The 17,284-nt window shown below is 40.8% G+C and overlaps 4 protein-coding genes across 8 annotated transcripts; 2 read left to right on the plus strand and 2 right to left on the minus strand.

Annotated features, from left to right (window-relative positions):
- Positions 1–75: 75 nt before the first annotated feature.
- LOC145438804 (WD repeat-containing protein 75-like) lies at positions 76–4,542 on the minus strand. The gene has a single exon (XM_080316152.1). The coding sequence runs from the start codon at positions 2,632–2,634 to the stop codon at positions 199–201; it is 2,436 nt and encodes an 811-aa protein (XP_080172278.1). The 5' UTR covers positions 2,635–4,542; the 3' UTR covers positions 76–198.
- An 839-nt stretch (positions 4,543–5,381) lies between these two features.
- LOC145438809 (small ribosomal subunit protein uS7) lies at positions 5,382–6,140 on the minus strand. The gene has a single exon (XM_080316162.1). The coding sequence runs from the start codon at positions 6,051–6,053 to the stop codon at positions 5,436–5,438; it is 618 nt and encodes a 205-aa protein (XP_080172288.1). The 5' UTR covers positions 6,054–6,140; the 3' UTR covers positions 5,382–5,435.
- Positions 6,141–8,372: 2,232 nt separating this feature from the next.
- Positions 8,373–10,792, plus strand: LOC145438806 (deoxyhypusine synthase-like). Its single transcript, XM_080316155.1, has one exon. It carries the CDS (start codon positions 8,474–8,476, stop codon positions 9,557–9,559), a length of 1,086 nt encoding a protein of 361 aa, XP_080172281.1. The 5' UTR covers positions 8,373–8,473; the 3' UTR covers positions 9,560–10,792.
- A 722-nt stretch (positions 10,793–11,514) lies between these two features.
- Positions 11,515–16,459, plus strand: LOC145438808 (uncharacterized). Of its 5 annotated transcripts, none has more exons than XM_080316158.1 (10): positions 11,515–11,681; positions 11,758–11,883; positions 12,016–12,071; positions 12,248–12,322; positions 12,922–13,159; positions 13,630–13,748; positions 13,808–13,903; positions 14,814–14,967; positions 15,984–16,087; positions 16,152–16,459. In XM_080316158.1, exons 2-10 carry the CDS (start codon positions 11,832–11,834, stop codon positions 16,332–16,334), a joined length of 1,077 nt encoding a protein of 358 aa, XP_080172284.1. In that variant the 5' UTR covers positions 11,515–11,681; positions 11,758–11,831; the 3' UTR covers positions 16,335–16,459. The 5 variants fall into 5 exon arrangements, with proteins under 5 accessions (XP_080172284.1, XP_080172282.1, XP_080172285.1 ...); XM_080316156.1 differs by having other exon boundaries at positions 11,521–11,681; positions 12,245–12,322; XM_080316157.1 differs by having other exon boundaries at positions 11,523–11,681; positions 11,800–11,883; positions 12,245–12,322.
- The last annotated feature ends 825 nt before the right edge of the window (positions 16,460–17,284 follow it).

The following is a 17,284-nucleotide window of genomic DNA, read 5'->3' on the forward strand; positions in this document are numbered from 1 at the left end:
CCCTTCAGCTGTAAGAGTTGAAACATCCAACCGTTTCTCAGACGAACTCATCAGGTACGAATCAATCCACAAGTGTTCGCGACTATCAAACATTTATTAACCAGAGTCAACAAAATGGGCAGAATTCACACAATCAATTACAATCCATAGATTTCGAACCGTTTCCGGATCGAACTCGATGTTAATTGAATATAACCGCTATAACCCATGAAGAAAGTCCATCTGTCCAGACTGTGGGCTCTTAGCAGTAACAGATTCAAGAATAAGACAGTCGCTATTAGGAGATAATTTCGAGGAGTCACCAGCAACGGCTTGATTCTCTATGACAGGCGCGTTGGAACATGAAACAGGCGCCTCTTGCACCTTCAAATTGCTGAGGAACGATGTGAGAAACCTTGCACAATACTCCGTGACGCTAGGCAGAATATGAGCCGGAGAGTCTGTAATGGCTTTCACCGTTGAACTCACGTCAGCGCCATGCGCAGCAAGTTCAGACAAATTACCGCGGCCAGTGCTCACATTAGCGGATTTCTCCAAGATATGAGCAATGGGGTTCATAAAACGCGAATCTTGCGAGCCGCCTATTGAAGGAAGTATGTTCTGCATGTTGTCGCTAACAGATAACGTAAACACCGACAAACTCGAATCAGTTACGTACAATTTGGAACGAGCTAACCACGGAATATCAGAGCAATCGTCTTTCAACCATCTGTCCGAATCGGAGTAAGGAATTGCGAATATAGAAAACACATTATTCTCTGTGAGCTGTCTGTGAGTGTATAAAGGTTCGGCACACGTGGGCTTGATAACATACAAATCATTAACATCAGACACTGCGAACATAAATTCGCTCATATAATCTACGGCTATGTGGGAAATGTGCAGATCCACGACCCATGAAACAGAGCCCTTTAACAAGTCAAATGCTTGCATACTCTTCTCCGACACGATTATAATCATATGCTGACAAGAGAATTTACCGAGTACAAGTTTCTCTACCGGATTACTTCTGTCGTTAGATAATAGCACGCGCGTGATGTCGAGAGTCAAAGGGTCTAGCAAGCAAACAGTGTGCCGAAAAGCGACAGCTAAAACCGAACCATCTTGCGAGAAGTCGCAGTGAACAGCCGGCAATTTCCTGTACGAGGCAGTCGCGGTACAGCTCCAATGACTAGATCCCCCTTTCGTTACCATACCCCACAACTTCACCAGCCCGTCTGCCCCAGCAGACACCAGATACGATTGGTCAGTGTCTGAATTCGTGGGACGAAAACAAAGCCTCGTAATTTCGCTCTTGTGCGCGTCATTGATGACAGTGTTGAGTTTCCACCATTTATCGTCCTTGTCGAGCACCCACAATTTCATCCTCGAAGCATTGTTTAATTTTTCCATCTTAGAGACTTCCACGGTCGCCATCCAGGAAGAGTCTGAATCTTCGCTAACCTGCGTGCATACGCGGGTAATCTCAGAGTAAAGTTTTTCTTTGCTTTGAAGCTGCCCCAAACAATTTTCGTGCGTTATGTCCACGCTGTATAACTCCTGATCGGCGTTCGGGTCGTAAAACATCAAGTGTCCCGTTTTACCCGTGGTGATACAGGATTTCGTTCTGTGATCGTAATAAAACGTCAAATCAGACGGACGATCGCAAATATCCACAGCGCTCAGTCCATGAATGCTGTGTTTAACCTGGTACTGATTCGTGGCAATAGAGATAGAGTTATCGATGTGCGTGACCACCCACATCGATCCGTCGTTGCTGGTGACCACGTGACGACAAGAGGCACTAAGTCTCGGTAAGAAATTTCGGTCATCGCCTCGTTTGTAATGCCATTCCACCAACACACCCTCCGATCCTACCGATAACAAGCTTGACCCGCCAGGCGTGAAGGCCACGTCGGACACCGGATGGCTATGCCAATGATTGGAGGACATTAGAGCTGATTGATGCCGAGTATCCGCGCCACTGCCGAGGTTGTACCAAAAGTTTATTCTCCCTGTGACGTGTCCAGTAGCTATATAGTCCTCGATAGGGTTGCACGCAAAGCAAGTTATTTTCCCATCTTTTCTGCCGACATTCGCTTCAACAGAACGTTCCATATCCATCACACAAATCTTATCCCCCTTCTTAATGTAGACGATCTGCTCTCCGGATTTCAAAAAACCAATCGGACAAGGCATCGTCATCGAGACTCTCGTCGCGACCTCCTCGGTTCTAGTTTTGGCGCCAGAAAAACTATCGATCCAAACCTTCCGTAAAACGCCCGAACGCTTTTCACCAGTACAGATCAATATATAATCGGATATATTCGGGTGGGAGGCGATATTGGAAATGTTCCACGAGACGTTGATAGATTGCAGCGAAATTCCATCCTCATAGTCCCACACTGTGAGCTCACCCTGGCAAGTGGACGTTATAACTTGCAGTTTGTTACGCGGGTGCAGAACGACCCCGGTTATATCGCCTTTCAAGGATATCAGTCTCTGGACACATTTTCCGGTGTTTGTCGAGAATATCTTCACCGTGGGTCCGCATGTGCAGAACAGCAGCTTGCCGTCGTGAGAGAATACAGGCGGGGAATTTACAAGACTTGCGCCGCCAACCCTGTTGAGGTGCAGCTTCCGTTCGATTGTCATTGAAAATATAGAATATACCGACTAATACTGCTCTGAAAATCTATAAATAGAAAGCAATATAACTCTTCAATTCATGTAAAATTATATATACAGGAAATCTACTGTAGGAACAGGCTAGGAACCTGTGAAAAACCATGCGAAAACTATGGGGATTAAATGGAATATATCATACGACACAGCTACATAAGCACAGGTTTAGTACCACTATATCAGTGGTTTTCAAACTTTTTTAGACACGCCCCTCCTTTATGATATTGAACAATTTCGCACCCCCTCATCGGCATGTCACAAAATGAAACCAGAATGCTAGCAATCCCATTGGATAGTTACATAGTTTGACGTCATGGAAGGTTTTGACTAGGGCGCTTCTATTTTTACATGTCAAAAAAGTCAAAACCTTGTCAAAATTGTAGCGTTAGGTCAAAAAATGTCAAAATTGTTTACGAAGTCAAAATTCTTTTGCAACCTGCATTTCGTTTGTATCGTAGATTTTGCACTGCCGCTGAATTTATCATTTGATTTGACATTTTACAGCTTGCAGCCTACTTTGTAGGCCTACTGTCGTAGTCGGCCCATTGTCTGCTGATTGTGAATCATAAAAATTTAAATGAAATACATACGTTGACATCGTGTTATGCTCAACGTACCGCAATATCCTAATTGAAGCAAGACTGCGTGGGCACGGCATAGTTCTTATATCAAGAAGCGCTTGATGAAAAATTGTGATATAGACCCCATTGTCAGAATGAAGCAACACGGTGTGTCACCAGCAGTGTACGGCTGTACGCACAACATCAGTGTTGTCAGCGAACAAACACTGTTGTTGAACGTTCTTTCTCTATTCTTGTCAAGTTATTCATAAGGACAGACACTTTCCACCCGAGAATGTAGGAAAGTAGCTTTCTTTGTACCACAACAAATTTCAACTATTTCTACCATAATAATTGATGCGACTACTGGAATTCTTCGTAGGGCCAGATTCCCTGAGCATTTTTTTTTATGTAGAAATTTTTCAGTTTTTGAGTCACAAGTTTTTTCAGGCCAAACTACTTCATTAGGACAGACAGTTCCAACCAGAAATGAGTTCAAGTAGTACTATTCTAACATCATGTGGGAGAACATCTAATTTACATACGTTAGGCCAAAATTGAAGTTTTTCAAGGTAAAAAATATCACAACTCTGATTTTTTAGGTCAAAATCTTCTGTTTTTTAGGTAAAAAAATTGCCTTAGTTATGACTGTTGATGAGATAATTCTCAAATAATAAGTTAGGACTATACACAGAGAAATAGCTACGAATTAGGGGCGAATCGCGCTCCGGAAAAATTTCAGGGCCCTTTCAGATGCTTCCACTTTGAGAACCACTGCACTATACCTTGCACGTACTAAGTGCCTAAAATTGATGGCATAACTCGCAAATACAGGTTCAAAATATGCTAACATCTACGCCAGTGAAACACATCACATACTTGATTAACCGTAAATTTCACATTACCAAACCATACCATGAGAGCTGATATCAATGTTGAGTGGATTTACATGAAGTCTCTTTCCAGGGCAGACAATTACAACTACGGTAACCGAAGGTTAGTGCAAAAGACTGAAAGAGTGGACTTGATCATTCCACTCATATGAACATATATACATAACCCACTTTGGCAATGTCAGCAATCTCATCAGATACTTGGCAGTATCACTGATGCTAGGTCAGCAATGGAGGGATTGAGTTAACTTCAGGGATTAACTAAGTACATGCTGATATTGTGGACATCATGAAATTATATCCAGCTGTTTGCAAGTCGTAAACTTTGAATACTAATGGCAAAGGCACAGTCGCAGTACAACAGGGTTGAAAAATACATATAACACTGAAGGAAGAAGTTATATATACTATATGTGTCCATCAAAGCAATCCTTTCTTCTTAGCTTCATTATACTCCTTATTGAATTCTTTCTTGAAATTATTGAAAAATTTTGTATCGGTTTTAGAGTTCGGACTTTGTTGCGGTTTTTTTTCCCCCTTCGCAGCTCCCTCGATAGATTTCACTCCTTGTCGCACAAAGGACTGATATGACGCCACAGTGATCTGAGCTGCTCTTTTGATAACTTTCACTTCAGAAAGCCTTTCAATGATTTCAGGCTGATTCCCAATTAGTCGAAGCAATCTTTGCCACATAATTCCTTGCAAGAGAGTGAACTAATATACTATATCACCTATATTAATCGTTAAACCTGCTAAAATATACAAGAGATTAATTGCAATTCATCAATTAACAGGAAAATGCCATAAAAATCGCAACAATTTCAATTCGGGCGTTTCATCAAAAGCATAGCACAGACATAATATTATATTTGCTCGAGTTTACATCAGAAATCACACAGAAAATATAACATTACTAGCATATACGAAAAAAACATCAGAAAACATTGCCGAGCCCTTGAATACCTCAATTTGATGACTAAAATAACCGCTTCCTTCAGTAGGTAAAGATGACATCACACGCTGACACAAATTGTCCATGGTGTTACTAGCATCTGCCATAAAATTATTTCCGCGTCAACTCCGGCCTTTAGTAATACCTACTTGAGCGATAGACCACAACGCCGACCCTTCTAATCTGAAATCTCAATTCACAATATACAGCCGATCGCTTCAAACTCAAGATTATTTCGTGCAACACTGTACTAATGTACTTCACTCACCTAAACCTCATTCCCACACCAATTCCACATCTACACGATACAAATTCCGTTTCCGCCACTTGGATATTTATTACACGATTCAAGAAACGGCAGGCATTTTATCGGTTGGATTTAGCAACACGTTCCAGCTCATCCTTCTTCTTGATAGCGTAGGAATTCGACGAACCTTTAGCAGCGTTGATCAGTTCGTCAGCGAGACACTCGGCGATTGTCTTGATGTTGCGGAATGATGCTTCACGTGCACCAGTGCAAAGGAGCCATATTGCCTGGTTCACACGTCTGAGCGGAGACACATCGACAGCTTGTCGTCTAACAGTACCAGCACGTCCAATTCTGGTGGAATCCTCACGAGGACCGCCATTGATGATGGCATTTACGAGGATTTGGAGTGGGTTCTCCCCAGTCAACAGGTGGATGATTTCAAAGGCGTGTTTGACAATGCGTACAGTAAGAAGCTTCTTGCCGTTGTTGCGGCCGTGCATCATCATGGAGTTGACGAGCCTTTCTACAATAGGACACTGCGCCTTGCGAAATCGCTTGACCTGGTATCTACCCGAACTGTGAGGTAAATACTTGGAGTATTTGTCCTTCACTGGGAGGTAGTCAGTCAACGAAATATCGTTGATCTGGACATCGCTAGTAGTCCATTTTCCGAACAACTTAATTTCTGGCGCTTCTGCAAGCACTGCGTCTTCACCCCATTCCTCAGTAGCCATGATTTGACGCGAATTTTACACCGGCGATTACACAAACTGAAGCCGCACGTGTACGCAGGAAAAGAGATCGACGACCGTCGACGGCAAATAATTTCAATGAAATTCCTAAACGGAAATATCAGTGGAACTGTTCCATCGAGCACTAAATTTCACGAACAGTCGAAGATGATGTAACCTTCGTTATTATTTAAAATTTGCATACTTTAATTATAAATTATGAGGATACGATGTGTATAAAAATGCTGCAATTTCCGCAATTTACCATGGGGTTGTAATTAGGCTTGAGTTTTTAATAGTGTCTGTAGTGTGTCTGTCATCCGTGACTGGCCGTACTCTATTGGTCGTAGACGCGGAAGTTCGGATCCATTCCGAAAATGTGAACCAAAACCCAAAATGCTCACGATTTTGCGCCGCAGGCTGCAGCTCGGTGCGTGCGTACGTCGGCTTATCCAATCTGGTCTGGCTGGATCATGCTTATTCTTCGCAGTTCGCACCGAGCGCGAACTCACCTGGCATGAATTGCACGTCAGTGATTTGCCTTTGCCATAGTTCAATTAACCAACCTATGGACCTATGGTGAGATACACGGTCATCCAGTGTCTCCATCATTCATTAGCAGAGGTATAGTCCAAGTTATAATCACCGATGATTCTCAAAACGCATCTTAGCGAATTCCATATGTACTTGAACTATTGTAAATAATACAAGTAGACAGATATATATCAGAAAACTACTAAACGATAGTTTGAAGAAGTACGGTATATTAGGACGAGGTGTGCTTACTATATTGTTACTCAATCGCCAGACTGGAATCAGTGGTTGTTTTCGTCAATAAGTTGTGCGTGACAGAAGGGTTTCTTCCATAGAATAATTAAAGAATTGAATGAAAAGTTGCGCATGACGTTTGCCAGTTGCCACCAATTCCACTCTGGCTCAATCGCCGGCCCGGAGATGGTTCCAATCGATCCATCATCATCATGACTATCGTAGACTCGACTAATTAATAACTCGCCAGATGTTGCAATTTTCAAATATATTTTATCATGATCGCCCGGCTGCTATAACAAGTCAACTACAAAAGCAATGCATATATCTCTACAAAAACTATACCGGTACTTTAAAATTAAATTCAAACCTACAAAATATCAAACGGTAATATGAATGATCTGTTTTCAAAAACTGTTGAATTGAAAATCGATGCACGCCAGACGAACTTACATGAGTAGTGCAAGTTCACAAAACCTGCTGGATTACTCAAAAAAGTTGGTTATTCCTCACTGACCCTCTCTGCGATCAGCACCCAAAAAATGCAGCGCTGGCCATTTTAAAAGAAAATAGGAAAATATATGTGACAAGTCGATATTGCCATTGACTATATGCTGGGATTTTTAGTGTCTTAGATATGTCTCAAATCGATTTTTTTAGAAAAACAAAGTCTTGAAGACCAACTGGTCTTACCAAGTACTTTCTGTCTCAAAAGTAAGACCCAAATTAATGAAAAGTAGTAGCAGTGCTGTTGTCTGGGGAACCTTTTCAGCGTTGGGTTCTGAGTGAAGGGAACGCGGGAGAGACCTGAATTTTCCATGTTGGGGTATAACTGGCATAATGAGTTTAACATGACATTTAATAGATCGCTACACCACTCGATATATAAGACAATGATCAATATATACAGCTGTCTGAGTCGATACTAGCATTTGTGGTGACTCCGATTTTTAAGGCCACGCTAAATTCGTGTTAAAAATGAGACCAAAAAAACTGAAGCATCAAAAATTGTCTCAATAAGTTAGTTGTGTCTTGTGTTCTTATCTCATGACAACTTTCCCGCCTTATTTTTATGACCAGGGAGGGACCATAATGTTTCTTGATTAAAAAAATTTGTCTTGAAAACAAGATTTCTGATGCATCAAAATCTGTCTCAATAACCACAATCTCTCTTAAAAGATACACTTGTTGGTCTTATTTTCAAAACCGAATAATTGTGACAATTTTATATGGTCTTGAAAGGCTAAAACAGTCAATTTTAAGACCTCACTTCATCAGTAAGACTGAAATTGCTGAAAATGAGACCAAATCACCTAATGTCTTGAATTTGAGACCAAATTTGTCTAATTTTTTTGTAGTGTAAGGAAGTTCATGTCGTGCTGGTGATCTAGAGTTAGATGTTGCAAATAGAACAAGGTTGATGGTAAAAAGTAATTGTAGCACTAGCACTAGGCATATTAAAATTGTAAAATGAGGTTAACATTACTGCTCCTGCGGTAGTTCACACAGGTATATCAAAAGCTCTGACTTTCCAGGCAGCATTAAGCAATTTGTTCCATTTTTATATTACCATTTGCATCAGAATGATCTTGAAATTACTTCTGAAGTAGATAATCAGTAGATGAATCAACCTATGTGCTGCAATTGTGTGTATCATGGCTGCCCCGAGTGAATCCAAGGATGCTGTTTTTGTAAAAAGTCAAGCGATGCCAGAAGATTCAGTCGAGGTGTCTGGATATGATTTCAATGAAGGGATTGATTATCACAAATTACTGACTTCTTATGCTACTTGTGGATTCCAAGCATGTAATTTCGGAAGAGCCGTTACGCAAATCAATAAGATGATCGAGAAAAAATGCCAGCCGCTCTCTCCCGATCACCTTTCCAAACAGGCATTGAATCCAACTGGCCGAAAACCAACGAATTGCACAATATTTTTGGGATTTACGTCTAACATGATTTCATCGGGAATTAGAGACAGTGTACGCTTCCTTGTTCAACATAATCTTGTCGATTGTGTTGTAGTAACTGCTGGCGGGGTTGAAGAAGACTTCATCAAATGTATGGCTCCCACGTTCCTAGGCGACTTCCGCCTTTCGGGAAAAGAGCTGCGTAAGAAAGGCATTAATCGTATTGGGAATTTGCTGGTTCCTAATGAGAATTATTGCAAATTTGAGGACTGGATTATTCCAATTTTTGACGAAATGCTGAAAGAGCAGAAAGAAAACAATGTCCGATGGACACCGTCAAAAGTAATCCACAGACTTGGAAAAGAGATCGACAACCCTGATTCTGTGTATTACTGGTGTTACAAAAATAATATTCCAGTTTTTAGTCCGGCGTTAACCGATGGGTCAATCGGGGACATGTTGTATTTTCATAGTTTCAAAAATCCTGGACTTGTCATTGACATTGTGGAAGACATAAAATTAATAAACTTGCAGGCTGTTTATGCCGCACACTCCGGGATGATAATACTTGGTGGCGGATTAATCAAGCATCATATTTGTAACGCGAATCTGATGAGGAACGGCGCCGATTTTTCTGTGTATATCAATACTGCGCACGAGTTCGATGGTTCTGACGCAGGGGCGTCACCAGATGAAGCAGTATCATGGGGGAAAATAAAAATGGATGCTGAACCCGTAAAGCTTGTTGCTGAAGCTACCTTGGTATTCCCTCTTATTGTGGCTGAAACATTTGCGAAACATGTCCATAGCTGCGGTAATGGTGTAAAGTGATTTCGCATCAAATTAATGCGTGTAAATCAGCAGGTGGTGTACGGCTGAGTCAATACGTCTATGATCAATGGTGTGCCAGGCCCAGACGTATAGCTTCGGTTCATCCCTTGGTTCGATTGGTTAGTAATTGCATCACGCTCTGTAAGAAGGCATTTGATGAAGGACATGCCTCGTCAAACCGGACGATACTAAAATGGATACTCTCTCAGCCTGCCATGGTTTCCGACTCGCGCTATCAGTTCTGCGATGAAGACGGTGGCTTACATATGAAACATGTAATGATAGCTGTCGTGGTGGCTACACCAAGTCATATTTTGTAATTTACCCACTCCATCATGGAAATTGTATGTTCTCACATTTTGGCAGTGTACATTCCTTAGTAGCCTGTATGTGTGCACTGTGCAGTCGTTCTTTGCATTTGTACAATAAAATTACTAAACCCGTCACTCGTATTAAATCCTATATTTGGCAAGCAACATCTAATCCCATACAAGCAGACAGTCTTTGATGTAAGGTGTCACTTTCGTTCGCATCACGAATTTCCTATTTAGCGTCATTTATGCCCAGTTTCGCTCCAATCTATTCATCATTTTATCTCTAAAAGCTGTAGAGGAGGGCGACTTGCCAAAAAGGAGGACATTTAGGCGTCCTTGGAGGACATTTTCAAAAAGAAAGACAAATTCTCCCAAAGGAGGACGCATGGTAACCTTATTTAATGTGAATTAGCGAGCGTTTTTCAGCCTTACTCATTGCTTTGGCCTCCATGTTGATAAAAAGGTGCCTACAAGCACAGTCCTAATGGATTATGATATCTCATTGGTAGACTACTTCCAGTTCAACATAGTGGATAAGATGCAACCTCTGGGCAATAATTATGCGGTATGTCACATGACAACGGAAGATAAGCAATAGTTCAAATTCGTTCATATTAGTGGCAGTACTTAGTACTAGCCATCATTTGCTCGCGGATTCTCTTGCATTGAAGAAATTTTTCTTGTACGTGTACTTGAGTAGAATTTCACTACCTTACTTCTGCTGCAGTAAGCCGTGTGACTACTTTGAATGGTCGAGATTGTATGGTACAGAATTATGTTGATATTTTGTGGAAAGCAAGATAATCAAACATGGAAACCTGATGTGCGGTTACATAAACCTGATGTGCGGTTACAAGGGTATTCGTTCTGCTAATATTTTCGAATGTTACATTGAAACCAATTAAAGTCGCGCTATGTACTTGTGTGCAACAATGGCTTGAGGTTGGGAGTTGGGGATGTTTTAAGATTGATTACCACCAAGAGAATGCATATATTTGTGATGAGGTGCCAGGCGGTAAGCACATTTCCTGGAACTCTGACAATTGTGTTCGCTGGAGGCCGACTGCATACATTGAGCTATAAGATCAGTCTTGTTAGTTGTGCAATATACACACTTCATGCTTAGGCCAGCTTACTCATGACGCTCTCAAATGAATATATCTAAACAATGGGCGACATTTCAGTACTGCTCAAACGACGTTTTTACGACAGATAGAGATCCGTTTTTCATTCTTGAAACAGCAACGAATATGCAAATTAATGCAAACTAAGTATTTTTGGTTCAATACTCCGATCACAACCGCATTTGAGCAAGTATTATATACAAAAAATAAATCATAAGGGAAGACTACAACTAGAAGACTTGCAGCAAGCATGTAAATGTTGAGACAAATTCGCTGGAGCAGTCCTGCAGCATCAGTATGTCCGATAGGAATGTGGGATCTTCCACTATGTATTTTACAGTTTAGAAATGCATAGATATTATGAGAAGTCATCTGGCATGGAATTGTATTTATTACTAAGCACCAAGTATTAAATGCATATCTGCGATATAAAATTTTCACTCTCCGGGCAGACGACGTAGCCGTGAATCAGAAATATTACGTCACAATCATTCAGTCTGCTACTGACGACACAATGCCGCAGTACAAGTTGGTGAAGTTATCGAATATCAACACGCCAACAGTATATGTACGAAAGTCATTAGTATCCATCCCTATTTGTTCTTGGCTCCCGACTTCAAGAGGCATCAAAAAATATCCTTCGAATATTATCGTTGTCTTCTACTTTTCAAATTGGACCACCGGGTAAGTGGTTAATATATATATTTTGATTTATGAGTTGTTCCGCTCTTTAACAGGACTGTTTATTGTTTTTGTGAAGTTCGCTTTGCATCTGTACTGCATTCTGCATATCGGATTACAGCGTCTTGTAGGTTTTCTCGAATAAGATCCGAAATGCGTCAGTCAACATTGAATTTCCGAAACGTCACACCAACCTTGCAGCGAGGTAACGTTTAGATTTACCATACAAATGAAATAGAATCATGAAATAGAATCATGAAACACATTGCATGTCATATATTCGTATATACCTTCTGGGTACCGTTCTGAACAATTCGTGGCATGAATTCGTTTGCAGACTCATGGGGGCAAAGTAACGACGGTTTCAGACCGCAGATAGATGTACCCGTACCGGTAAGTATGGTCTATCAACTGAAATTACAAATATTGTATACAAACCGTTGGTTGCAAGTTCCTTTCTCTGTTTGTTATCCTGTTCTTACGTAAATACTGTTCTTCATTTGATCAAATCCATCACGGTATGTGATATACAGGGTATTACAGGCTTACCATATGTCCTCTTTTAGAAGGATTTGCCCTCTTTTCTCAAGAAAAGTGAATGGTCCTCCGACGACGCCCAAATGCCCTCATTTTTCGCATTTCAAGTTAGTAGCTTATACTTTCAACAAGACTTTTAAGCGAGACCTTAGTATTTATTTCCTAGAATTTAATGCAGCCATGAAACGTGCTGAATTGCTGATTTAAAATGGTTTTCCAACGAATCGCACTACCTTCTTGATTGTTATTGCAAACATTGTACGGTTTTCACCATAACATCTGGACAGGGATATCTAGAAGTTCTAGATATCCCTGCATCTGGACAGGTCTTTGACATGCGAGGATCCGTCGCAAGTTCGAATTTATCCTATGTACGATTTCATGAACTCGTTAAAATGATCATTCCTTATTGGCAAAAGTTACCGGAACGGCAATAAGTAGCCTGGTCTGAATCTGAAAAATAAATTTGATTTGTTTCTGTCTGTTCAAGTAACTTTTGCCTGCAATTACTTAGAAAATAATAAAACATCATCAAACTCCAACGTAACGTTCGCTTTACTCGCGAGCAATGAATGCCCTCCTTTTGGTCAGCAGGCCTGTTGAAAATATGGTAAGCCTAGTATTACAGATAAGCTATTGTTATATCATGGCCTATACAGGCTAGCGTACTCAACATACCAAACACATAATCTATATTACGTTACAGCAAAACGCAGGATCGGTTCCTTATTATCCACCCGATCAACCACAGCCGTATTCCCTCTTTAACACGCATGATATGGGTGCTTGCTATGGCGCTTCGGGATCTGTCTCTTTTCATCCTCCAGTTCAAGCTACGGGGTCGAATTTTCTTTTCAATCAATACCGACAATATCAGGGCCGGCCAGAAGCGATGTGGCAGCAGAGCTCTGCGCCACAAGCACAAAATTATAACGCCAAATACAGTAAGCACGATGGATATGTTTTAATTTTATGTTGTTGGTTAGCCTATACGTGTTATCTTGTAATATAGGCTAGTTACGGAAAGAACATTTACCTCGACCGAAAACGTTTGTAAAATACTGTGATGAAAATGTGGACGGTATGATTGTAAAATTAACTGAACATGGGCTGCGCAATATCGAATTCTGAATCGAGTAAAGCATTCGGTCGAATTTTCGAGTACGACTAACTATGACGTATTTACAGTAGCCTATATGATAATGCCTTGGGAAGTTCAAATACGTGTTTTTACGAGACCGCAAAGAATATAATGCCAGTCAGACCACATCACATAATCGATTATTTATTCGTCGATCAGACGATGCTGCGGATTGATCACAACTTCCACCGAAACATATAGCCCAAATGCTCTGCTTTGTGTCATATAGGAAATTCCAATTATAATTCCGCGGCAACGAAACTTTCCATTCAGAAATGTTCAATTCCGACGGAATAGCCATGCACTCCCCTCGTTATCATTATCCTCAAACTCGGGAGGTCTTGAACGCAGAAGCACCGGTTTCTGCTCAACCGAGACAGTTGTCGTATACGGTACGGTGAAAACCTTTTCGTAAAATAGCGGCGAATTGCAATAACGCTGTTCTGTGCAGACAAAGGTGAGCATACGAAGACCACAGGCGGATTATTCGAAATCGTTGCGTAGTCGCCCCGTTCCGAGTCCGAAAATGGACGACACGAGTCGTAAGGTAATTGTGTAATTTCGGAATCATCAATGTCATTGAAGCGCGCTTAATTGTTGATCTCGACCGTGATGCGTGCCCAAGGGCTGTTCAAAATAACAAAACAATTTTCCCATATATTGCTTTCTAGGCTATTAAATCCTTAAAGTTCCCTTTAAACAACAGTGCACACGAAATTTGAATCGATTCCAACCGGTAATCGCGAATATTTTACAGTTTTAAAATTTTGAATTTATTATGAAATATTTAAAAAAAATTCTAAATTTTATTGGCTGCCCCATGAAATTGATACGTTGTCTGCAAAAACGACGCAAAACAAAATTTGACTCGATTCCAACCGGCAGAAGCGAGTTTTTCGTTTACAATTCTGGGATTATCCACTGTCAATGCTATTTTTTCAAGTCCAAAATTTGTCAAATTTGTTACGCGGCCACGGGCCATGATATTATAAAATATGAATATTTCAGTAAGTTATTGTTTATACTTTGAAAATGATTATAAAATGTATTGGACTAAGCAGACTTGGACAATTAGAAAATTTTCAGCTTTGCCAAATAAGATTAGGATTACAATTATAGTGACAGTTATTTCTAAATTACATTGAATTTAGAAATATAGCTACAGTTTTTTCCAAATTAGATTAGAATTAGAATTACCGAATTCGAGACTAACTTGGGCGTTGAATCAAGTTCCGATAATATCAAATCATAGTTCAGCATTCTCATAAGCGCGATGTACAATGTACATTGTACGTACACTGTACAGTGTACAGTGTACAAGCTTGCTTCGTTTCGTACTATACAATTCTCCTGTAGCGTTCGCCATTTCTTTTGGACCTGAGTTGAAATTTACTATACGTTAGTTCAACTCTGTAGAGTATATATACCAACGATTATTACTTCGACAATATGCGCAGGTTACCCCATCTGAAAATCGCCGAGTCAGCGTTGGAGACGACAAGGAACGGCAGAAAAGGTCGCGCGGCACCATATTCACGTCCTCGTCAATTCAGGGGCTGGATCATTGGTCGACAATGGACATCGAGTCGCCGATAGTTCTGGAAGTTGTTGGTAACAGAAAGTTTGATTCGTCCACACCGTGTCATTTAGAGCGCGTTTTCGGTGTGTTTCAATTGGCAATTGTCTCATAGCCTGGCCATTGGCTTGTTTTAGAGCAGGGGTCGTCATTTTTCAAATTACGTATAGGCCGCGGGCCGAAAGAACACAATATTGTGACAAATGCCACACAGTTTAGCAGCCATGCTTTTATAATTTACACCAGCACAACGCTGTACTCCCTAACGTTGGCGACTGTCATAGTTACCACAAAAGAAGCAATACTTTATAAAAGCAGTACAAATACAACAAGAAATATCATGATAATCAATTTCATTTTATTCTGAACTATGACCTACGCACGATACCTGGCAACGCTTTTCATCGACTAAGCACTATGCAATCAATATTGGGGCTGGCGAGGCACGTTACTATACAGCTAAAAGACTGTCTTCTCATAAAGCTTGATCTTGTGGGAAAGCCATATGCCGTTTTCTAAGCGTCCTGGTCTTGGCAGTGTCTGGGTCACTGAACGCCAAGGTGATATGCCCAATTGCCCATTCATATCGGCTGATTCTTCCTCGATGACATGCTGTTGGCACCGTCGAAGCCGTTTCAGCTAGTGAGGAATAGTGATGTTGGTCACAGGCGAATAGCTTATTTTGGAAACAACAACATTTTGAAACTTAGATATAGTCGGCATTTCTCAGTGCTATACTCATCGTTCTTCTGAAATCTCAAATCAGAGCGCGGCCCGCGTGTTGGTGAGCCCTGTATTAGAGTGTGGTTACAGGCTACTAAATCCGTAAGGATCCTGGATTTGAGCAGAGGTGGTCGAGGTAGTAAGAGTTTGCACCAAAGCAGTTGAAAGTTCAAGTACGCAGAACTGACCCCCGAGTGCCCCGAAAAGTAGAAGTACTACGTTACTGAACGCCACTGGATATGAGCATTGAGTCAGTACATCCCGGAGCTTGGAAATTAACAAATATACAGTATGCACATTGCACAATTGCACATCGTATTTTGGCCAGGTATTTTGAATTCGCAAGTGTCAGAGCTGAGGACGATTAGACGAAAATCGTTTAGTCTGAAAGACTCGCAAGGGCACAGGATATCGTGTCAGTACTATGAAACGGTTAGCAAGTCCGATTTCGTGTATTCCTAAAAACATTTTGCGACGTACTAAAATTTTGTGTCAGGACCGGAAACTCTGTAAAATGTGCAGAGGCAAGACGTACCGTTGCGTGGGGAAATACAACCAACAAAAGCAGGTGTTCCACGCTTACAGCGTGCGCGAGGCCAACCAGGAAGACGCCCGACTGTATCGTAGGCTTATTGCTGTCGGGAAAGGCGCGTTCAGGGGGATGAGGGCGAAGCCATAGTTTCTAATATGTTGGCTCATTTCGTCGTATTTCTTCTCCGCTTTTGGTTCCGTTATTCGTGATCTACTCCAGTGGGTCGTGGTTATTCTATATCTTTAGAGTTATCGAATGGAATTGTTGTTGCATATGCCTGCCTTTTTTCTTACGAATATATATTTCCGAATGTCAGTAACTCAGCATTAGGGCTCTTCAAAAATGACTTTTTTTCTCAAATCGTACTGGCTACTTGATAAAATTGTTAGGTTACCTAATTTAAGCCTACACACAAAATTTGGTTTCATTCCAGCCAGTAACCACTTTGCTACAGGAGAAGAAAGTTTCTATTTATTATATAAAAATAAATAATGAAAAATTTGAAAATTTTCTGTTCACCCCATGAAAGTGTTAGGCTGTCTACAGAAACGATGCTCACCAAATTTGGTTCAATTCCAACCAGTGGAAGCGGAGTTATTGCCGTCGAAAAATTTGGATTTGAATAAAATAGTATTTACGGTGACCGATTCTTTGTTTATTTATTATAGTTCTGCTCACCGTAAATACTATTTTAATCAAATCCAAATTTTTCGACGGCAATAACTCCGCTTTCACTGGTTGGAATTGAACCAAATTTGGTGAGCATAGTTTCTATAGACAGCCTAACATATTCATGGGGTGATCAGAAAATTTTAAAAATTTTTTATTATTTATTTTTATATAATAAATAGAAACTTTCATCTCCTGTAGCAAAGCGGTTACTGGCTGGAATTGAACCAAATTTTGTGTGTAGGCTTAAATTAGGTAACCTAACAATTTTATCAAGTAGCCAGTACGATTTGAGAAAAAAAGTCATTTTTGAAGAGCCCTACTCAGCATACGAGCCTCTGTTAACGTGGAAGAAGTTACCCTGGACAAACGCGGTCTGTTTCTTAATTGTCTGATTGACATCGGTTGAACTGATTCGGATGGACTCG

Source organism: Botryllus schlosseri, chromosome 5 (assembly GCF_051294905.1).
Source record: "Botryllus schlosseri isolate E-star chromosome 5, Bs_hap1, whole genome shotgun sequence".
NCBI classification, from domain to species: Eukaryota; Metazoa; Chordata; class Ascidiacea; order Stolidobranchia; family Styelidae; genus Botryllus; species Botryllus schlosseri.